General features: G+C 37.2%; 1 protein-coding gene across 3 annotated transcripts in view; it reads right to left on the bottom strand.

The window, feature by feature from the left end:
• The window catches only part of Ddr (discoidin domain-containing receptor 2), an 819,413-nt gene that overhangs the window by 265,295 nt on the left and 533,439 nt on the right, over nucleotides 1-20,679 (bottom strand). For all 3 annotated transcript variants that reach the window (XM_065222576.1, XM_065222577.1, XM_065222578.1), the window contains one exon: nucleotides 19,553-19,700. In XM_065222576.1, coding sequence (XP_065078648.1) covers nucleotides 19,553-19,700 — 148 coding nt within the window. The remainder of the gene's footprint in view (nucleotides 1-19,552; nucleotides 19,701-20,679) is intronic.

Here is a 20,679-nt window from a genome sequence, read left to right on the forward strand (position 1 = left end):
GCAACTCATAGCTTCTGATATTTTATGAAGAGCAGAAATATGACCCTTTTTTATTGAGGTGCTTGAAGACAAAATCTCAAAATAATGTTGCAAGACAAAGTTCGAGTGGTTTGATGTGATCCATTCCACGGGCATCTTTAGAAGAGCTTAGAGGAGAACTTGAAGAAAATTCTAAGAAAAATTTCATAATAATTCTTAGGTGAGCTGGATGAGAGTTCCATGGAGAATTTAAGAGATTTTTAATTAAAATTATTGAATGAAGCTTTCAAAGTTGAAGAAAACCTTAGGAAGTATTCCATTCAGTTTTTGGAGTGTACTGCAGAACGTTCTAATCAAATCTTGTTAAGAATTTTGAGCGAATTTTCAAAGTAGTTAAATAATAGATAACATTTTGAAAACCGACCGCAGAAACATTTAACCTATTGATCCCTTTGGCTAAATCACATTTGCTTTCATCGAATACATCCTATCAATAAGACTGTCAACTTTATCAGAATCCAAGTGACAGATATAGTAGCGCTGCGCTCGAGAGAAAATGAAACGAATAGAAAAATACACAAACCATTCCTCTGAGGTTGTAATTTTTTTTTTGCTATCAAATTCGTTCGGAGAATTTTCCTTTGAGAAGCAGATGACGCGATTGTGCCTGTCTCATATTAGTGGTATGAGAAAATTGGAGAGTTACCAGTATTATTGATATGATCTGCTAATCTGTAAAATTTTCGAAATTTCGGAAAAGCTGGTATTCTATGTGGAATCGTGATTTCAAACCCGTTTTCTCTACTTTCTTCTGCCCTTTAAAAGGGAGAAATCAAAATAAGTAAAAATTGCGATTAATAAGAGTTACAATCCCTTTAAAGAAATAAAGATAAAGTTCATCACTTTAACCATTTTTTTAGTCTTTTGTGACTTGTCCAGAGAATATATTAAAATAAGATATAGCATTGATGCATTGATGTCAACCCTGTTCAAATTAGATATTTCATAAAACAGATTTACTAACACAAACATGTTTCTCTATTATATGAAATACTTGTCCAAAAAAATAATCACAAAATAACAAAAGATCAATAGACATATTTTATCAATTAATTTTTAAATGCAAAATTTTATAACTGTTAAAATCTAAAAAATTTAAAACATCATGCAAAATGTTTGTGTTCCTGAATTAGAAATCTTGCGTATCCATTTCTGCTAGTGGTCATAAAGCAATAAGGGGCCATCCTTAAATTTCGTCACACCAGATCTTTTACAGAAGAAGATAATTCCCTTTACCCGATGGTGTGTTTTGTTTGCGTGGGCGTAATTCGGTTCAAGTTACAAGTTTTGTCAAATACGCAGAAATGGTTTTGCACGCACAAATATTGGAGCTTGAATGTGACGCTGATCCTTGGACTTAGGGCTTATTTGTCAAGCCTGAGCAAAAACTTATGCTTGTTAGCTTATGATACATTCTACGTAACGTTACAACGGTTTAGCCTGTTTTTGGCAGTTTTTGTGCTGTCACTGAAAAAAATAAAATGTAACCCCTAAATTAGCCGGGGACGAACCAGCGTTCGGCTGATAGTCTCCTTAATAAAGATAACTAACTAACTAAATAACCCCTAAATATTATTGCAGAAGTGAACAATGCGTTAAATTTCCTATAAGAATTAATCAAGAGTTTTTGATATGAGTAGAATAGTTGAAGAGCAATACATCACGCAACATAGGCGATCACCAAATAATGTTGAGCTACTCAAATCCGAAACTCTAGATCAATTATTATAGAAAATATATCACACTTTCCAAATGTACAATTTAGTTTTATATTTTAAGTTTTACAGAACAAAATCTGTCAACAAATCAGGCAAAAACGTTGGTGCAATGTGTCTTATGAGTTTTGCCTTGCGAAATTCAAATTCGCAATAAATTAGATTTTTGGAGCCTCCTTTTGCTCAGTCGATAACCATGCAAAACCATGCTGGAGGTGGCTGGGTTCGATTCCCGGTCAGGTCTAGAAATCATTCGGGTAGGAAAATTTCCCGACTTCGCTGGGCATAAAGTATTATTGTGCTTGCCACACAATTATACCAATACAAAAAATGGTACAAGCATTGAAAGCTCTAAATTAAGAACTGTGGAAGTGCATCTAGAACACTAAGTTGAGAGCATGCAACATGCTAATATCAAGCTGAACATTGCATTAGATCCTAAGTAACATTGATCGATTCTCTTCATCGACTTTCTCTTTCGTTAATAACTTGAACACATAACTGTTTCTTGTTGTGTTTGTAGTATTAAATGCTAGATAAAAGCTTATTTTATCAATCTGTGTGCTGAAAATACCTGGAAATGTCTTTACATGGCCATGAGGATGCAAAGAAAAAGTCAACGAAGAGAATCTGTCAATGTTACTCAGGACCAAATGAAATGTTCAGATTGATATGCCATAAGCAATAAGCTTGAAATGCGAAAAAGAATAAGGATAAGAATAATAATAATAATAATAATAATAATAATAATAATAATAATAATAATAATAATAATAATAATAATAATAATAATAATAATAATAATAATAATAATAATAATAATAATAATAATAATAAGAAGAAGAACCAATGAGATTTCAGGATCATTTTCTTTCCTTTATTTTACGTCGGTCTCTGTTCCGCAATATAGTGCCAATCACCGACGGACAGCGATTACCATCCATTGATGGCAATCGAATGTATAGGAAAGCAGCTTCCACACCTGCGCGTAGGATATCGCAACCCATTCAAACACACATCGGCCGGGACCAACGGCTTTACTTCCCTTCCGAAGGAGATTTTTACGTCTCAGAAAAATCCCACCGACCTCGGCTGGGATTGAACCTAGACCAATTGGGGTGATAAAGCAGTCACGCTTTCCTTGCTTAATATTATGGCATTGTTCATTGTTATTAGTCTTGAGCATGCTCTCAATTGACGTTAGAGTGGTTTAAAGTTGGAATGAGGGTTTGGATTTGTGAGTGTGAGTGCGTAAAAATGCATAAGAATCTCAAGCGTGAGATTTATTTTGCAGATTCGTACGCTGGTCTGTTCCCTCGGGAGGGGTAGATTAATGGAATTTGAGAATGATTTTCACAGCACTGCTACTGAGGCTCCATGACCTCATCCCAACGCATGTAATCATCAGAACTGTGTTGGCATTTTTAACCAGTTGCGATGTTTCGAAGCAGCGTTTTTCTGACACTTTGCTCAAAATCATTGTGGCCTTAAAATATCGGTCTTAGATGTTGGTGGGTCTTGACTCTATAGAATTTCTCAAAGTGAGTGATAATTAACAAAAGTTTGAGAGCCACTGACTTGTATGATTTACAAACTTGATTTTTTAAATGTTAAGCATTCAACTTTGTATTACATTTTGCTAATGCTTGGCAATGACTCAATTTAATAAATCTAAATTCTGTCTAAAAATTGTACTGTAATGAAATAAGTGGCAGGTGGTTGACTTTGTTTATATACAAAAGTGTGCACTGCAACCAAAATATAAACGCTGATCCAAAAAATAAAATCCTCTATCAAATATCACGCACCGTTTATGTCAATGTTGTCGTTGGCCATTACAACATCGTGCGATCGATGCAAATCAAGTGCAATACTCACATGCAATAGCCATGGAAAAAATATGTTTTGACCGTCTTTCCCGACAGCAAATGCTCGAGCCATGCAACGGGTAATTTGTTTAATGCAATTTTAAATAAATTATCATCCATTTTGATAAATAATCTTGATGCCATAGAGTGAGACAGGCAGACGCTCCCATTGCAGAGACTTGTAGGGTGTGGGAGTTGGACCGAACCATGAGCAGAGCATAGGGACCACGAGCAAGCGAGCGCGTTGTTGTCTGTCAGTCAGTGATTCGACGGACGACCAACGCCAAACGGTCGACAGGATAGATAGAGCTGTGATGTGCAATTTATAACCCTTTCGGAGCTGGGCTCGCTTACGGAAGCTTAACTCGCTGCTGCTGCTGGTTGAAGTAGCGCACATGATTCATTGACCAGGACCAGGGCGCAACACTAGCACACAGCTGGGAAATGACGGCGCTTCACCGTTCGACGGATGAGCAAGCGATAGTCGAAGCGAACGGTTGATGGCCGGAATAGAGAGTTTAATGTTTCATTTATATGAATGACTGCTGATGCTCAGCTTCAGCAACACACACTGACTGCCATGGCTATGTAGGATCATCTGTACACTTTTGTGCACAATCTGCCGGCTGCTCGTTTGACGAGATGCCAGATTGAGGGCGGGGATGGGAAAGATTGAGACGGAAAAAATTAATAACGATGTAATATAAACACCATACGGTGCCAGAAAAATTCTTGAACTGACGTCAAGAGTATTCTTGGCAGATTTTTTTTTCGCCCCCTGCTTTACGGGATTTAGTTTGTTATTTTTATTCGCTGATCATCATATCACATGGAGCTGTGTGTTTGAATCTAAATAACTAAACATTCACAGTCTTCTTCATGTCTTCTATCTAACGGACTACGACAGCTGTTCCAGATGGCCGTGAGTGGTAGGTCATGCGGGACGTCTTGCAATACTAGAATTAATTGTATTGTCTTTACTTATTCCTTCCCTTACTACTCTAAAAGGTAGCACTTAAGAAGAGACAATCTAATTTGTGAAAAATTTCAATGTTGCGTTCACTTGACTAGAAATCTGTGTAATAAATGCATATTTTAGGGTGGGTCGAGTTTGAATGCTGGTTCACACCCTGTTCCTCACTGCTTTGACGATGTGTATTGAGATCTCCAACAACGGTATCAAATTTGAACAAATTTGGTTATGATCCGGATTTGCGTGAGAATTTTAATTTTTTGGGAGCAAAACAAATCTATTCATTTGCTTACCAAATATCAAAATATTGCTCAAATTTAATCAAATCTCGTAAAAAGATTGAGAATACTGTCCAGATCAACTTTGTCGAAGACCACAAATCGATTAGACTGCTGAGAAAAATGTTATTATTATATTAATTTATACCAATTCTCCGTGCATACCTACAGGCGTATTATGGGCTTGAAGGTACGTGTGCACTATGGGGAAAGTGGTGGCCAAAAATCGAAAAATTGACTTGCTTTGAATGACGTATCTTGTAAACCATTTGATATCCAGATAGTTCAAACCTAGATGCCCAAAATTTCAGCCCTCTGTTATGAAAACTCATTGCGCCACAGACATCAGACGTAGGAAAATTTTGAAAATTGTAGAAAAAATGCATTTGAAACAAATGCAATTTTCTCATTGAATAACGGTCTAAACATTGAATTTAATACACCGTTGGAAAGCTAATTGCCTAAAATTTAAAATGGGTATGTTGATAAGGTTACACGGTTAATTAAAATTGGTTAAAAATGGGCAATTATTGAAAAAAAGTAGAAGGGTCTGTGCCTAGGGGCACGAACGGAAGCTTGACGTAGGACCGCTAGTGGACGGAATAAATGTGAAGAGCATTAAGTTCTTTTAATTGATCAAATCAGGCATAACATTTGATAACGGCACAAAAGCATTTGTAAACAAACATTCTAAGGCTCTTTACACGCGAATGATGTTGTTGGTTTGCGTGAGCGTACTTTGGTTCGCGACATGATTGTAGTGCATCCACTTTGATGTGATATCAAAATTATTATTTTGCTGTGTAGGTGACAGCATCACGGACCTCATTTTCCACGAACACCTTCAGCACACCTTGTAGATCAGACCGGAGATACATCAGACACTGCCACGGCGAGCCAGACGACGGATGGTGGTTATCTCGAAGAATTTGCGATGACGATTGGCACCTCCTTTGCCACGACCTACTGCTTGCTGACCACGCCGTCCGAAGCGAAAATGAGCTGATACCAGACAGCAGCGCTGCTTTATATATTTTTAGGTTAAAGCAAAATAATGTGCAACCAAGTGGTATAAAAGCAACAAAGACTCCTCCCATTATGAGTAGTTTGCTATCAAGTAGCGACACTGGCTATTTTCTTTTTGCGTACACGGCGAATGAGAACGACCCAAATTTGAGTTTAGTTCACTCATAATCGCCAAAAGTGTAGGAACTCAGCGATGAGTAAATTTGTCTCATGATTTTGTGTGGAAAACCTAAAAAATCTGCCAGAAAATGAGGAAATTGACGAAAATTTTATTCAGTCTCGGAGTAGTACCAATAGACTGAGTGAATCCAATCTTTACTTTTCTCAAATTCGGGAATTTTTCCCTGGAAAATCCTGGAAAAACCTGGGAAAAAATAAGGCAAACTTACTCATCGCTGAGTTTCTGCACTTTATTTCTTATTTCTGAGATAACTAAACTCAAATTTGGGTCGTTCTCATTCGCCGTGATAGATATCGGCGTCTGTGGTTAGCGTGATTACCTCTCACCCCAGCAGGCCTGGGTCCAATCTCAGTCGGCGCCACCGGCATGTTCTAAGGCATAACATCTCTGGGAGCTGCCTCCCTGGCGTCGGTAGCATTAGAGCTCAGTACGGAAAACAAATCTCGCGTCACTTTTCAATAGGTCCTATCTACATTGATCGATTCTCTTCATCAACACTCTCTTTCGTAAATATTCGGCTTCACAAATGTGGATCAACAATAGAAAAGAGCCCATCAGCATTTGTAAACAGACCGTTCCAAAGCCCTTTACTCACAAAGCGAAGGCCACCCACACAAACGAACACCATCATCGGATAGGGGAAACTTCTACCTACAAGATGTTGGTGTTGGTTTGTGTGAGCGGCCTTCGATTTGTGAGGCTTTGGAACGGTTTGTTTACAAATGCTGATGGGCCCTATTCTATTGTTGATCCAGAAATGTTTCCTGCCGTCTTCGTCGAATTAGATGCTAGATTGTTGCTTCTTCCATCGAAAATATCCGGCCGTGGCGATTCAAAGTTGATCAAGGTTGATCAAAATAATTTGTATCCCTGCTTCCAGTTTGATAACATGAGCATTTTGTGTGGTCGATGGTTCTGAATATGGACAAACAGGCAGATGAATTCTATTCCTACTCTTTTCTGTAATAAGATTGGTGGCCCTGAAAAGAGCCGTTTTGTTTCCAATGTTGGTGATGATTTACCTCCGAAACCAAACAGAGTGCGTCTCTGTCACTTCAAAAACGTAGATGACATCCATGGCCGCTTACGCTTGGCGTGTTTAGTGTAGGTGACAGCATCACGGATCTCATTTTTCAGGAACACCTTCAGCACACCTCGTAAATCAAACCGTAGATACGTCAGACACCGCCACGGCGAGCCAGACAACGGATGGTGGTTATCTCGAAGAATTTGCGTTTGGTTCTGAACATGGCTCCCTATTCGCACGCGCCCGAGGATCGGAAGCGAATGCCACTTCGACTTGTTTCGTCTACTTACTACTCTCTGACGACTGTGCTAGGGAAGCAGCATATGCATGTAGGTAATTGGTGGATTTGTTAGTTAATTCGACGCTTTTGGACAGTGCTGGACATTTACCAGTTTTTCAATAGTTTCTTGTTGAAAATCAACATTCGGAAGCATTTTTATCAATGCGTAGCCATATTACTGATCGATTGGTGATAAAGTTATTGAAATTCGACCAGGGGCAGCTGAGTTATTAACGTTCAAAATCTTTCTTAATTTGTTACATGTTCCATTTTCGGTTTTCACAAAGTGTACCCCCATATAGAAATCAAAGACGTAGTCCTACGTCAAAAAATGTTTTTTTTGCCTAAGTTGGACTATATCTAACGAGCAGGGCCGAGCAGTCTCAAGAGACCACCACTACGTTTTAGTTTAAGGTCTATACTATCTGCGGAACAAGGATCCAGCTGCGTATAGCTGCGTATGAGCGTCATTTTGGCACAAAGTCGTAAAAATGATTTTTTAAATGTTTTTTTTTTGTTAATTACATATATCGATTATACGAGCATTAACCAAAAAAATCGTACAAATTAAACACTGGTTGAAAAGTGGAACTGTTAAATGTCAAATTTGATCTTAAAAATGTTACACAGTTAATTATTATTGTAAAAACAGACCGAAAATTATCATTACATATAGAAACCGTATCTACCCAACTGTATGTATGTATGTATGTAAGTAGCCACCATCCTAGCTTGGGTCTTGCCCTGCATGCGGCTCCACTCAACAGCAAGATCAAATTCCATCATCATTCTGAATTCAACATACTGCTGTATGAAGGGCCAAAAAGGGTTGGACGGGCCCATAAGCAGAGGCACTTACGCGAAACCCGCGGGAATAAGAGAATCTCCTTCCAACAATATGATCCAACAAAATGAATAACGAAATTCGCAATACATGTTAAGCTTTCCACGGGATGGTTTGTTTAAGAAGAGCGCGTCAAATTCATTGCAACTGTTGGAGTGAAATGTAACTATCTAAAATGACAGTACACATTCCCTCCTAGACTCCGGTTGGCACTCCACTCCATTGTCCAGTTACAACTTCAATGATGCCCTGATGCTCCCTCCCGTCCCAGTATTTATTGTAATTTACATTATGAATTTATATATAATCATGTGGTATATAATGTATATAAAATAAGTAGTAAAGTGAAAAATATAATAAAAAATTAAGATGTTTTACAAAATACAAATAACCTAGATTGTTGGGTCCTATACACACACTTTTTGTTTTATGTGCCATGAAATGACATAATTCATCATTGTATGTTTTGAAAATATAATACTAAAGTATTGAATCTTTAGACCGAAAATCGAGGTTATTTGGACATGAGACATTATATTTAAAAGGATACTACCAAACCGACCATCAAACGCCCACAAAAGCAGACACGTCCCCTCGAAAATGCAATCGAGAAATGTACAAGAACTATCCTCAACTGGAACGTACTCACCAAATCAATATATCCGGGAGCGCATTCCCGATGTCGTCGAACGGCAAAAAAAAGGGAACTCGATGAGCAAATTTGTGATACGGAATTTTCACTGAAAACAACCACGAATTTCACCACACCCAACTGCGAAACACGTTCAGAAGCACTTTTGGTACACTTTCGATATCATTACTTTCGAAAAAACTTTTTTTTTTTGTTAATCGTTGACTTCACGTAGAAGCAGCGTTGGAAAACATCGCGATATTTCACGAAGTTCGCCAAGGGAAAAGTTCGCGAGTCATAGTGAGTTTTGGTGAACTTTTCCAACACTGCGTAGAAGTAATACTAAAAACATATAGTCAAAGTACTTAATTTTTTTTTATTTTTGCAAAAATAGTTGCAAGTGTACCAACATCAACACCGATCGTGCCAACTCTTTCACGCACCTTGCAGCGCGTACATAAACTGAAATTAAAATTTTCACTCGCGATGCCACAAATTTCTGTTCCGGGAGAAACAATCAAACCACGCAGCGCCAAATCTTCTGATGCTTGCAATTTTGCAAACATGATGAATCATGTTTCTTTCTCGATTCTAAAACTTCTCGGAAAGCGAGAAAACCACCACTCAGACACGTAGAACCGTCCGGGAGGTAGAGTGCCAGCGCTAATCCGGCAAATGCAGCCGAAAACTATGAAAGCGAACGCACGCACAAAACAGAGAACAAACCGTATCCAAAGGGGTTCCGGGCGCGACTGAGAAACCGTATCTACCCAACTGGACTAAAAAGTTTTCAATGTTTTCACGATAACCTTTTGATATTTTCAATACATAATAACCAACGGAAAAAGAAAGACCACTACCAAAAGGAAATTACCTGTTCGAGTGCCATTTTACAATTTCTACCCACTAAACTTAGGTTAAACTATTATTGATGTTACCTACTTGCATTTAAAAGACGAGGACAATATTTTCAATGAGTTTGTTTTCGGCTTTAACGCTAACAACGTGTGTGTGCTAACAACAATATTGTGCAGTAGTTTAATCGAAAATCTGAAAACAATTGTTTGTGATAATATGGATCATAGGAGCATCGTGTTACTTTTTGATCCAAAAGAATCTCAAGTAGTCAATGCAACAAAAGCATTTGAATATATCAAGAAAAAATATAATATTGATTTTGCCAAAGAAGAACAACTTCTTAAAAAGTTGAAGTACGTAGCACAACATTTTTACAATGCGTGGCAAAAGGCTCACCGCCTACAAGAGCGCTTTGAGAAATACAATAAGGATTGGCTCGATAGTTATTTGGAATTTGCAGAATACATAGCAGAAACACCTTCAACGTCAACTGGCCATGATAGACGCGGACGTCCACAAAAACAGTTTGATGAGCTTAGTGATAGAAGTAAGCGAAGGAAAACCGATGAAATATTTGGCGGTAATGTTGGCACTATAGAAAGGGCTCTTTTACTCACAAGACAAATTGCGTATAGACATGGGGATTCAAATATGGTGAATTTGATTGGCCATGTTCTCAAAAATCGAGAAAGTGCATTTAAAATGTTTACGACTCTCAAAGATTCGCATGGAATGATGTCACCTGAAGAGGCGTTCGAATATTTTTTAGACTGCGATTTTTCTAAATATGCATATGAGCAAACAGTGAAAAAGAACCCATCAAAATTTCCGAGCTACAATGTAATTAAGAGTATGAAAAAAGTATGCTCACCTTCAGCCGAGTCAATCGAAGAGTCATCATCAAAAATTCAGGTAGACATAAATATCCACATATTTTTCCAGTACACCAACTTTAAATGTTTCTTTCTTTTCAGGTCAAATTACAGGCACTCATGAATCATACAACAGAAAGAATCATTCAAATCATCGATGCGGAAATCGTCCAACAAATGAATATCAACGATGACACAGAGCTAGTGCTTTTAAGCAGCTGGGGTATGGATGGCTCAACAGGCTATTCACAATACAACCAAGCGCTATCAACGCCAAATCAAAAAGATGACAGTGACGTCTTTTCAGTGACAACTACTCCTATACAACTTTATTATAAGAACAACAAGAAAAAAACATTTTGTGGCATAATTTAACACCCCAAAGCATACGGTTCTGTAGGCCAATTATGCTGGAATTTATCAAAGAGTCAAAAGAGATGGTGCTAAACACCAAGAGATATATTGAAAATCAAATAAGTCAGCTTGTTCCAGTAAAAATCCAATTATCGAATGGTGAATATGTTTTGGTTGATTTTATTTTCGTTATGAGTATGATCGACGGCAAAGTTCTTAATTATGTAACTGATACTTCTTCTATGTCCAACTGTCCAATTTGTGGAGCTACTCTGAATGCAATGAGTGATATAGAGGTAATATTTTTTTTTTCAAATTTTAAGGGCCATAAAAATAACAATGTTTTTTTATACTTTACAGAAGTTTGAAGCAGGATACGATTCGAACAAAGATGCTCTGCATTACGGCATATCTCCACTGCACGCTTGGATGCGATTTTTTGAGTACAACTGGAAATGTGTGTCGAAAAGCATTTTCAACTCCTGAGTTATTTTCCAAAGTTTTGGATATCGACGAAGAGCTTATTATTAGATTTCGTAATATTTTAATAGTAATCAATTGCCAAGACCCGATCAATCCTAAAAAAATGGATGACTATTGTAAGGAAACATATCGGCGGTATTTGTATGATTGGTATAAAATTCCAGCAACAGTGCATAAAGTACTCGCTCACGCTGGAAGCATAATAATCCATTCACCTGCTCCTCTTGGCATGTTAGCTGAGGAAGCAGCAGAGTGCCAACATAAACTACTAAAAAAATGTCGTACCCATCATGCTAGGAAAAGGTCACGAGCTGATAATCTACATGACGTCTTTATTCGAGCTATCAACTTATCTGATCCTTTGATAAGTTCAATAAATCTAGGTAATAGAATCCGAAAGCAGGTATCACTTGAATATCCAGATGTTGTGAAATCACTTTTAGTATTCGAAGATCTTGACAGCTCTGAAAATATTAACACTGAAGGCAATGCACTAGATGCATTAATGGATGATGTTGAACAACTGGATGATGATTTTGGTCTTGATGAAAATGTAGAAAATGAGTAGAATTGCTTGTGAATTTAATTTAGTTTTAAGAGAAAGTTATTAAATAAATTTTATTATGACAATTAGTCAAAGAAAATTATGTTTTATTTTGTAGTATATTCATCCCTGCAGTATAAAAAATGTAGTTCAACTTAGTTAACGATGTTGATATGTGTTCAGTAAAAGGATCATAGCCAGTGCTGCAAAATTTCGACACTAAAAACTGATAATAACAAAACAACCCTGGTCACTCATTTCAGCAGAGAGCCACCATCAGTAGCAATCAATATCAATTGTCACTGATATTACTATCAGTGACGACGACGTGCAGTTTTTTCATTTGCTGAATTACTATCGAAATCAAATTAATTTAGCAAAACAGTTACATAGAACCATCAAAGTGAATACGAATCATCATCATTATCAGCCTGGAGAACAATAATGTGACACAGAATGCGCAAATTCACAGTTTTTTCACCAAGGGAATCTTTGTCACTGACAAAGAAAAGAGTGAGATTTTGACAAAGAAATTTTGATTTTCAGTTCTATCAGTGTTGCTGCTGAAATGAATTTTGTCTACATACACTGAAGTTTTCTCAATGAAAATGACAAATCGCAGCACTGATCATAACATCTTGCCACAGTCCAAAAATTGCGTCGATCGGTTTCGGTTTGGCCAAGTTATTAACGAAAGAGAAAATCGATCAATGCAGATACGCCCTTATGATGCTAAAGATTTTCAGTAGAGGGGAGGTTCGATAGACAAATAATTCTTCATCAAAATACCTGATTGGTAAAACAATACTCTTATATCACATATATAAAAAAATGGGGGAGGGGGGGGGGGGGTTTCCACCTCCACCTTTCCTATTTAATCTTATGCACAGCAACCTTATTCTAGTTTTGATTTGCATTTGAACTGTCCCTAAAATTAAAAACAAACTTTCAAGTTTATTGTTCAGGAATAAGTAGCTCATTACTGGGTTTAATACTAGTTACACCTTCCGGATGCGATGAAAATACATAAATATGACTAATTTTATGTTTAACTTACTGTAATACCATCAAAAAGTGCGGAAAAACCAATAAAATATTTTTGGCCACCACTTTGTATGGAGCCGCCCCATAGTGCGTGTGGTACACTTGGTCTAAAGTGAAAGATAAGAAACTTTTTGCACAAATATCAAATCGATTTGCAGTCTCTGACAAAGTTGTTTTGTATAGTATTCGCAATTTAAGTCCGAGGTGTGGTGAATTTTGAGAAATACTAAGATTTTTGCTGAGCAAATGAATAGGTTCGATCCGTTTCCCATACATTTTCCCATACACAATTAAAATTCTCCCGCAAATTGAGATTTTAACCAAATTTGTTCAAATTTTTCAAACATGAGCAGTTTTTTGGATGTTTTGCACAGTAAACGCAGCTTGTTATAAAATTTAAACACATCAGAATTTGAAAAATGGGAGATTTTCCTTCTTTCAAACATCAGCAGTTCTTTGGAGTATTGTTGTTCAGCAATCGGCCAAACGGCAATCGGCCAAACGGCATTCGGCCAAACGGCATTCGGCCAAACGGCATTCGGCCAAACGACCCATTAGGCCAAAAGGCCATGGGCCAAACGACATTCGGCTAAATGACCCGGAGCCATTTCATACGTGACAATTGAAACACAACCCAACCTTCATTAATAAAGAAAACTAAACTAAACCCATAATGATCAAATTCACCCCGGATTACGATACATGGAATTATCAATTGAATAAAATGTTGCATATGTTTCACGCAATAGTTCAAACAGGAAAATTGGTTTGAAAAAATATGTTTAATACGTTAGTACTGCTCAAGTTTACAAAATGTCTTCTACCTGAACCTCTACCTCTTAAGGTCAATCTTTCAAATTTGTCGAACCTCTTAACGGAATCCTTTTATGAAGAGCTTTGAGTCTTCTTCTTCTTCTTCTTCTTCTTTTTCTTCTTCTTCTTCGCATTTCAAGCTTATTGCATATCGCATATTTGCTTATTGCGTGCTCTCAACTTAGTGTTCTAGATGCACTTACACAGTTATTAATTGAGAGCTTTCGATGCCTGTACCATTTTTGCATTGGTATAATTGTGTCCAATCGTACTTCTATTCCAAGGGAAGTCGAGAAATTTTCCAACCCGAAAAATTACTAGACCGGACCAGGAATCGAACCCAGCCACCTCCAGCATGGTCTTGCTTTGTAGCTGCGCCTTTACCGACTGAGCTAAGGGAGGCCCCAAAAGTGGTGTTAAGTACACTGAAGTCTTTTTTTACACGGTTTTTTTTTTACGCGGTTTTTTTTACACGTTTTTCCACGATTTACACGGTACGTTTTTAACGATTTCTCGACCAGCATAGATTAATACCAAAATAACAAATAGTGATCATTCAGTTTATATAGAATAACACCCGACACATAACACATATCTTAATACCTTAAATTGGCATGGATGAGCCTGACGTAAGAGGTTAAGAATAATACAAAAAAAAATTACATGCTAAATACATTGTAAATAACAAAAATCGATGTTTGGATACCAAACTAATACCTGTGTGGTATTGTTTGGGTATTGTATAATCATAATTTGGTATTGGAATAGTATTGTGGGAACAATTGTCTGGTATTATTTTTTGGTATTTTACCTCTTATGTCAGGTTCATCCATACCAACTTAAGGTATTGATATATTCGTTCCTGCTCGGGTGTTATTGTATATAAACTGAACGATCACTATTTGTTATTTTGGTAACCAGTTCCAACCCGTGCCAACCCGAGTTTATTGTCAGTACGAACCTCAACCCTAGCCAGGTTACAAAAACAAACGGTTGACAGACAACAAGCAAACCCGATCTTGATACCCGATCCAGGTTGGAACTAAATCAAAAACAAGTTCGCTATAAGTTTATTATGAGTTCTTGCACGGGTACAAAATTGATATTAGGAGGGGTGACCCCGGCGTAGTGAGTCAAAGTCAAAGTCACGAGTTCAAATCGCACCCCGGACAAGTCACGTGTGATCCAAGAGCGTTAAAGTGACTATAACAAAAAAAAAAATGATGTTTACCCGAGCAGGAACGAAATTTGGTATGGATGAGCATAACATAAGAGGTAAAATATGAATTGGACGGACCCCTACATATTTTGGACCCTTTTCATATATTTTCCTCGCTTACTGTCTAGTTTCTTCAAATTCATCTGGGTTGATGTTGTAATTACATTCTTTCAATTACTTGCTATGTCTCAAGATCATTAGTTCACCTCAAATTGCTTACAATTGCTCAATTTATGCAGTTTTAGAAAATGTTATCGAAAAAGTTTCATGTTTCGACGTTTGTCAGAGGAGTCGGCGTTAGTGTACTTCTTTTAAATTTGGTCTAAAATATACAATTCAATGATTTTTTTATCAAATCAGTTTATCTGACTTTGGAAGATGTATTTCACGTGTTTATAAAGATTTCACCTTAAGATTTTACTTAAAAAGTATTAATTAAAAAGTGTCCAAAAAAGATCGTAAAAAAATGTTACCAACTAATTTGGACACTTATCAAATGAGAATCATCAAAAGAGCGACAAAAAAAATTCCGGTTGGTCGATCGTGCTATTATCTCAGATTTCTGATTAAGTTGGTAGGTAAATCAATCAAAATTATATGAATTCATTGTTTTTAAATATATTTCTTGTTTATCAGGCGATTCAAAATGGGAAAAACGGCAAAACACGTAGAGTGGTCCACTCTGAGTTTTCCTAGTTTTCCTAGTTCCTAGTTTTCCACAAAAGTTTTCCTATCTCCCAAACGCATTTAACTAAGGGTCTGTTCATAAACTACGTAGACGCTTTAGGGGGGTGGGAGCGCTTGGCAGATGTCTACGGTCCATACAATTTTTTAAATTTTGTGTTTGAGACTGTCTTCTACGGAAGAGGGGGGGGGGGGGGGGGGTTGAAATCTCTCAAAAACCGTCTACGTAGTTTATGAACAGCTCATACAAAAAATAATATGGACTGCAAGCATAGAGTCAGGTCTCCGTATTAAGATTTACTTCTGAATGATTTTTTTTTATGGTATGATCAGTTGTTTCCTTATGTTATATTATATTTCCTCCGTTACTCGCACCAACTTTTGTAACACGAGTACTCACGCGTTGTACTTTGTACAACTGTGTGAGTTTTCCATTTCCATTTTGCAGCCGAGCTACCAATCGATCTGAAATCAACGAGTATTCCTCAAAAAACTTGCTTTTAACTAAACAAGCTAAATATTTATTACAGTTAACCCCCAAAATATGCGGATAATAGAGAAAATGTAAATGGAAACCGCGTAAATAGTGTCCATACTACGAGGGTTCTGACTTAATTGGTTACAACATGGAATATCTCGAGATCCTGACCAGATAGAAAGTTACTGTCTTTGCCAAACTAGTTCTAGAGATCATAACCTTTTTGCTGGTGGACAGTAGTTCAAAATTTACTCACTACATAGCGCTAGTATACATGTGAAGTTCTCGCATGTGATATATTTCGAAATATTGACCAGATAGAAAGTTACTGTCTTCGAAAAAGTTGTTCAGGAGTTCAAAGCCTATAGTTCAGAATTTTTTCACTATATGGTGCTAGTATATACGTGAAATTCTCATATAAAATATCTCGAAATCCTGATCATATAAAAAGTTACTGTCTTCGGCAAAGTTGTTCAGGAAGTCAAGGCCTTTTTGTTGGTGGACTTAAGTTCAGAGTTTTCTCACTTTGCAACGCTAGTATACATGATGAATTTTCGCATATAAAATATCTCTAGATCCTGTCCAGACAGAAAGTTACTGTCTTGGGCAAAGTTGTTCAGGATGTTAGGATCTTTTCGTTGGTGTACCATGAAGTGAAATATTCTGAACTACCGTCCACTAGCCAAAAGGCCTTGATCCCCTGAACAACTTTGCCCAAGACAGTAACATTCTATCTTGTCATGCTCTCTAGATATTTTATATGAGAGAATTTAACGTGTATACTAGATCTACATAGTGAGAAAATTCTGAACTATTCTACACCAAGCAATAGGCTTTGACCTCCTGAACAACTTTTTCAAAGACAGTAACTTTCTATTTGGTCAGTATCTCGAGATATATCATATGCGAGAAGTGTATATGTATACAAACGCCACGTGGTGAGAAAATTCTGAACTACTGTCTACCAGTCGAAAAGTCTTGACCCCCTGAGCAAGTTTGCCCAATACAGTAACTTTCTAGCAGGCCAAGAACTCGAGCTATTGTATATGCGAGAATTACACGTATATGCGCCTCGTAGTGTGAAATTTCTGAACTACTCCACCAACGAAAAGGGCTTGACTTCCTGAACAACTTTGCTGAAGGCATTTACTTTCTGTCTGGTCAGGATCTAGAGATATTTTATACACGAGAATTTCGCATGTATACTAGCACCACGAAGTGAGATAATTCTAAACTATTGTACACTAAGAAATAGGTTTTGACCTCCTGAACAACTTTGCAGAAGACATTAACTTTCTATCTGGTCAGGATCTCGAGATATCGCATGTTGTAGCCAATTAAGTCAATCCCACGTAGTATGGACACCGTTTACGCGGTTTCCATTTACATTTTCTCTATTATCCGCATTTTGGGGGTTAATTGAAATCAAAGTTTAGCTTTTTTAGTTCAAAACAAGTTTTTTGAGGAATACAAGTTGGTTTCAGATCGATTGGCAGCAACAAAATGGCAATGGAAAACTCATATGTGTTGTACAAAGTACAACAGCGCTAGTAACGGGGGGTTAACTTTTATGCATACCGTAAAACAGGGTGTAATTGATCAGCGGGGCAAAATTGATCGCTGAAATTTCTTGTGATATTTTTTCATATGTAACATGTTTTTCGTTACTAAGCGTACGAATGTATCTTTGTATACATTGTAAAAATATTATGCATAAGTACAATATTGGGTATACTCAGCGATCAAATTCACCCCGCTGATCAATTTCACCCCGTTTTACGGCACCTTCTTTGAAAATTTTCCCACCTAGACGGACCTAACAAATGCGAGATAGGAAGAAGTGACCGTCGTAATTAATTTTAGGCTCATAGGTTGAAAGAACTTCAGCATGTCCAAAATATATTCGTTCCCATTCAGTGTGTCCAAAATATATTATGGACACTGTCCAAAATCAAGTGGAAGGAACCAAAATATGTAAATATCATGATGTGAAAAGAATTATTTTTCGAGTATATATCAATAAATTAAACATCTAGTGACATTTTACATCCAAGATGAGTAGCTTTCGAACACAACCGCATGTAAATTGCATATTAATAATAAACAAATAATATTATTTTGACATAAACGTGATCTCACTTCCTCTAGGGGTCCAAAATCAATTGGTTACCCTAATACCAAAAAAATGATCCCACAATACCATTCCAATGCCAAATTATGATGATGCAATACCAAAACAATACCACACAAGTATTGTTTTGGTTTCCAAATATCAATTATTGTTATTTTCAAAGTATTTTGCATATAATTTTTTGGTATTATTCTTTGGTATTTTACCTCTTTTACCAGAATTAAGTATACATGAGTTATTTTCTCCTGCTCGGAAAGGTGAAGTTCACCGCTCCATTAAAAAAATATGTTTTGATTTGTTCAAGAGTGTTTAATAAAGGTATAAAAAAATCTAAAAAAAAAATATATTTTTTTTTTCTTATTATCTATAGGAAATTCACATCCAAAAACATTTTTCGTAAGTCATCATGGCATAAAGATATACTCAAAAAACCACAAAACATCGACCTTCCGGGTTTTGCCGACGGTCCATTTTTTTCATATTACATGTACATTTTTGCAAGAATAGAAGGAAAAAACAGATATTCTTAGATTATTGATATTTTTTCCCATTACTTTTAGAAGAATAAAAACGTGCAGAAATTTTATGTTTATTTTTGAGCGGTAAAGTTGCACAAGCCAGCCTTTTTTCGTGGTAAATGTTAAGAGCTGCGACAAAAAATCTAATAGTTTAACAATTGTTGGAAAGATACACCATTTATCTACCATTAACATGAAACATTTTATAATAAATTATTACAAAATTCATACGTAGTTAAACATCTGTTCTATGACCTTAAAAAAAAAAAATCAAAAACTGCTTTTAATTTCAGAAAGAAAATTCCATTGAAATTGCATTTAGACCAAACAGGTTTTCAGAAATTTAGGCCAGAATTCCGTCGTGATTTCTAGTTTCACCCAAGTTTGGGTTCGTGAGAAAATTGAAAACTTTGTTTTTTTTTTACAAAAACTGCTCCAGCTAATCTAAATTGATCTAGATAATAATAATTCCCATAATTGTTTCGTATTGCCTTTTGAAAGAAAGCATGCAGATTAAAAAATGGGAAGAACAGTGTTCAACCAGTAAATTACGTATAAAATCTTCTTGTAATGTACCAAGCGCTTCCACTAAATCTCAACGGAATGGAGTTGAAATATGCGTCACAGTTCCCTCTGTTTACAGTCACACTAGCTATTTAAGCTTGTTCCATAATTCTACACAAAGTACTCACCATCCCACTCGCATCCGATGATTTCCGCCCGGAGGCAAACCGTCCGATCGTACTGACTGTACGGGAAGATGCGGATTTTCATCGCAAAGATAATTGGCTGCAGAAGGTTCTCCACTTCGCTGTAGGTGTTGGTGTTCCCGTTCAAAATCTGCAATGGAGAAGGAAAACAGAAATGATGTAGAATCAAGCATGAATCACCCCGTCGCCGTCGTCTTCGTCGTCGTCTTTTGCAGCGGTAGAGAATGCGAAGTTCTCGAGCGATGCAAGGTAAAACACGCCTCGTTAGGAAGCATCTCTGCGTTTTTTTTTTTTTGGGAACCAGTACATTTCCACCACGCGGATTCATGCTCAAATACAATCTGGCATACGCATCTGAAGAACGCACAATTGAAAGCAAAGATTATGCTCGCAGGAGTTTTCCTACTCTGTTTGGAACTTTGCCACCAGCAGCAGCAGTATATTGCGAGTGTGGTAAAACGCAAGCTACCGTGTGCGAATGGAGGTAGCTCGTTTTGCTGCCCATGAGGTGTGAGGCTAAATTACTTTTTTATGGACCCCGCCGACGTAGGCAGATTTATGGAAGGTGTATTTATAAACCATTTCCCCGACCGACGGGGAACAACACGAGCCAAGTGAGATTTATGCCGGTACATTTTGTTTTGTTCTTGCTTTGAATCTTTAATTTTGCACAACCATTAGTGGATGCTACCATATTCATGGAAAAGTACTCGGCGAAAATGAGGTTTTCCGTTGAGGCCAAAGTTTTCCTTAACGTTTTTCGCAGAATTAGGAGAGCTGGGAGCCCATCAACCCTTTTCAATCATATTCAAGGGCCTTGAATACTTAATACTGGAATGTGCTTGTGAAATATTTGAGTACTTCTTATTATAATATAAGCTTCAGAAAACCACCTGTTGTTACTATTTTGTTCTAAGTTGGGTTTTTAGCGGCGCTGGTGGTGTAGTGGTAAGCGTGATCATCCCAGCAGGCCTAGGTTCAATACCAGTTGGCGCCACTGGGATGTTCTGAGGCATAATGTATCTGATCATGCCTTCCTTCAGGAAGTAAATCCGTCCCCGGATCATCAGTTGATGGGTCGATAGGTAGGGTCCAGGTGTGGAAGCTGC

Source organism: Ochlerotatus camptorhynchus, unplaced genomic scaffold (genome assembly GCF_037179485.1).
Source record: "Ochlerotatus camptorhynchus isolate MF236.1 unplaced genomic scaffold, CSIRO-AGI_Acam_v1.1 ptg000176l, whole genome shotgun sequence".
NCBI classification, from domain to species: domain Eukaryota; kingdom Metazoa; phylum Arthropoda; class Insecta; order Diptera; family Culicidae; genus Ochlerotatus; species Ochlerotatus camptorhynchus.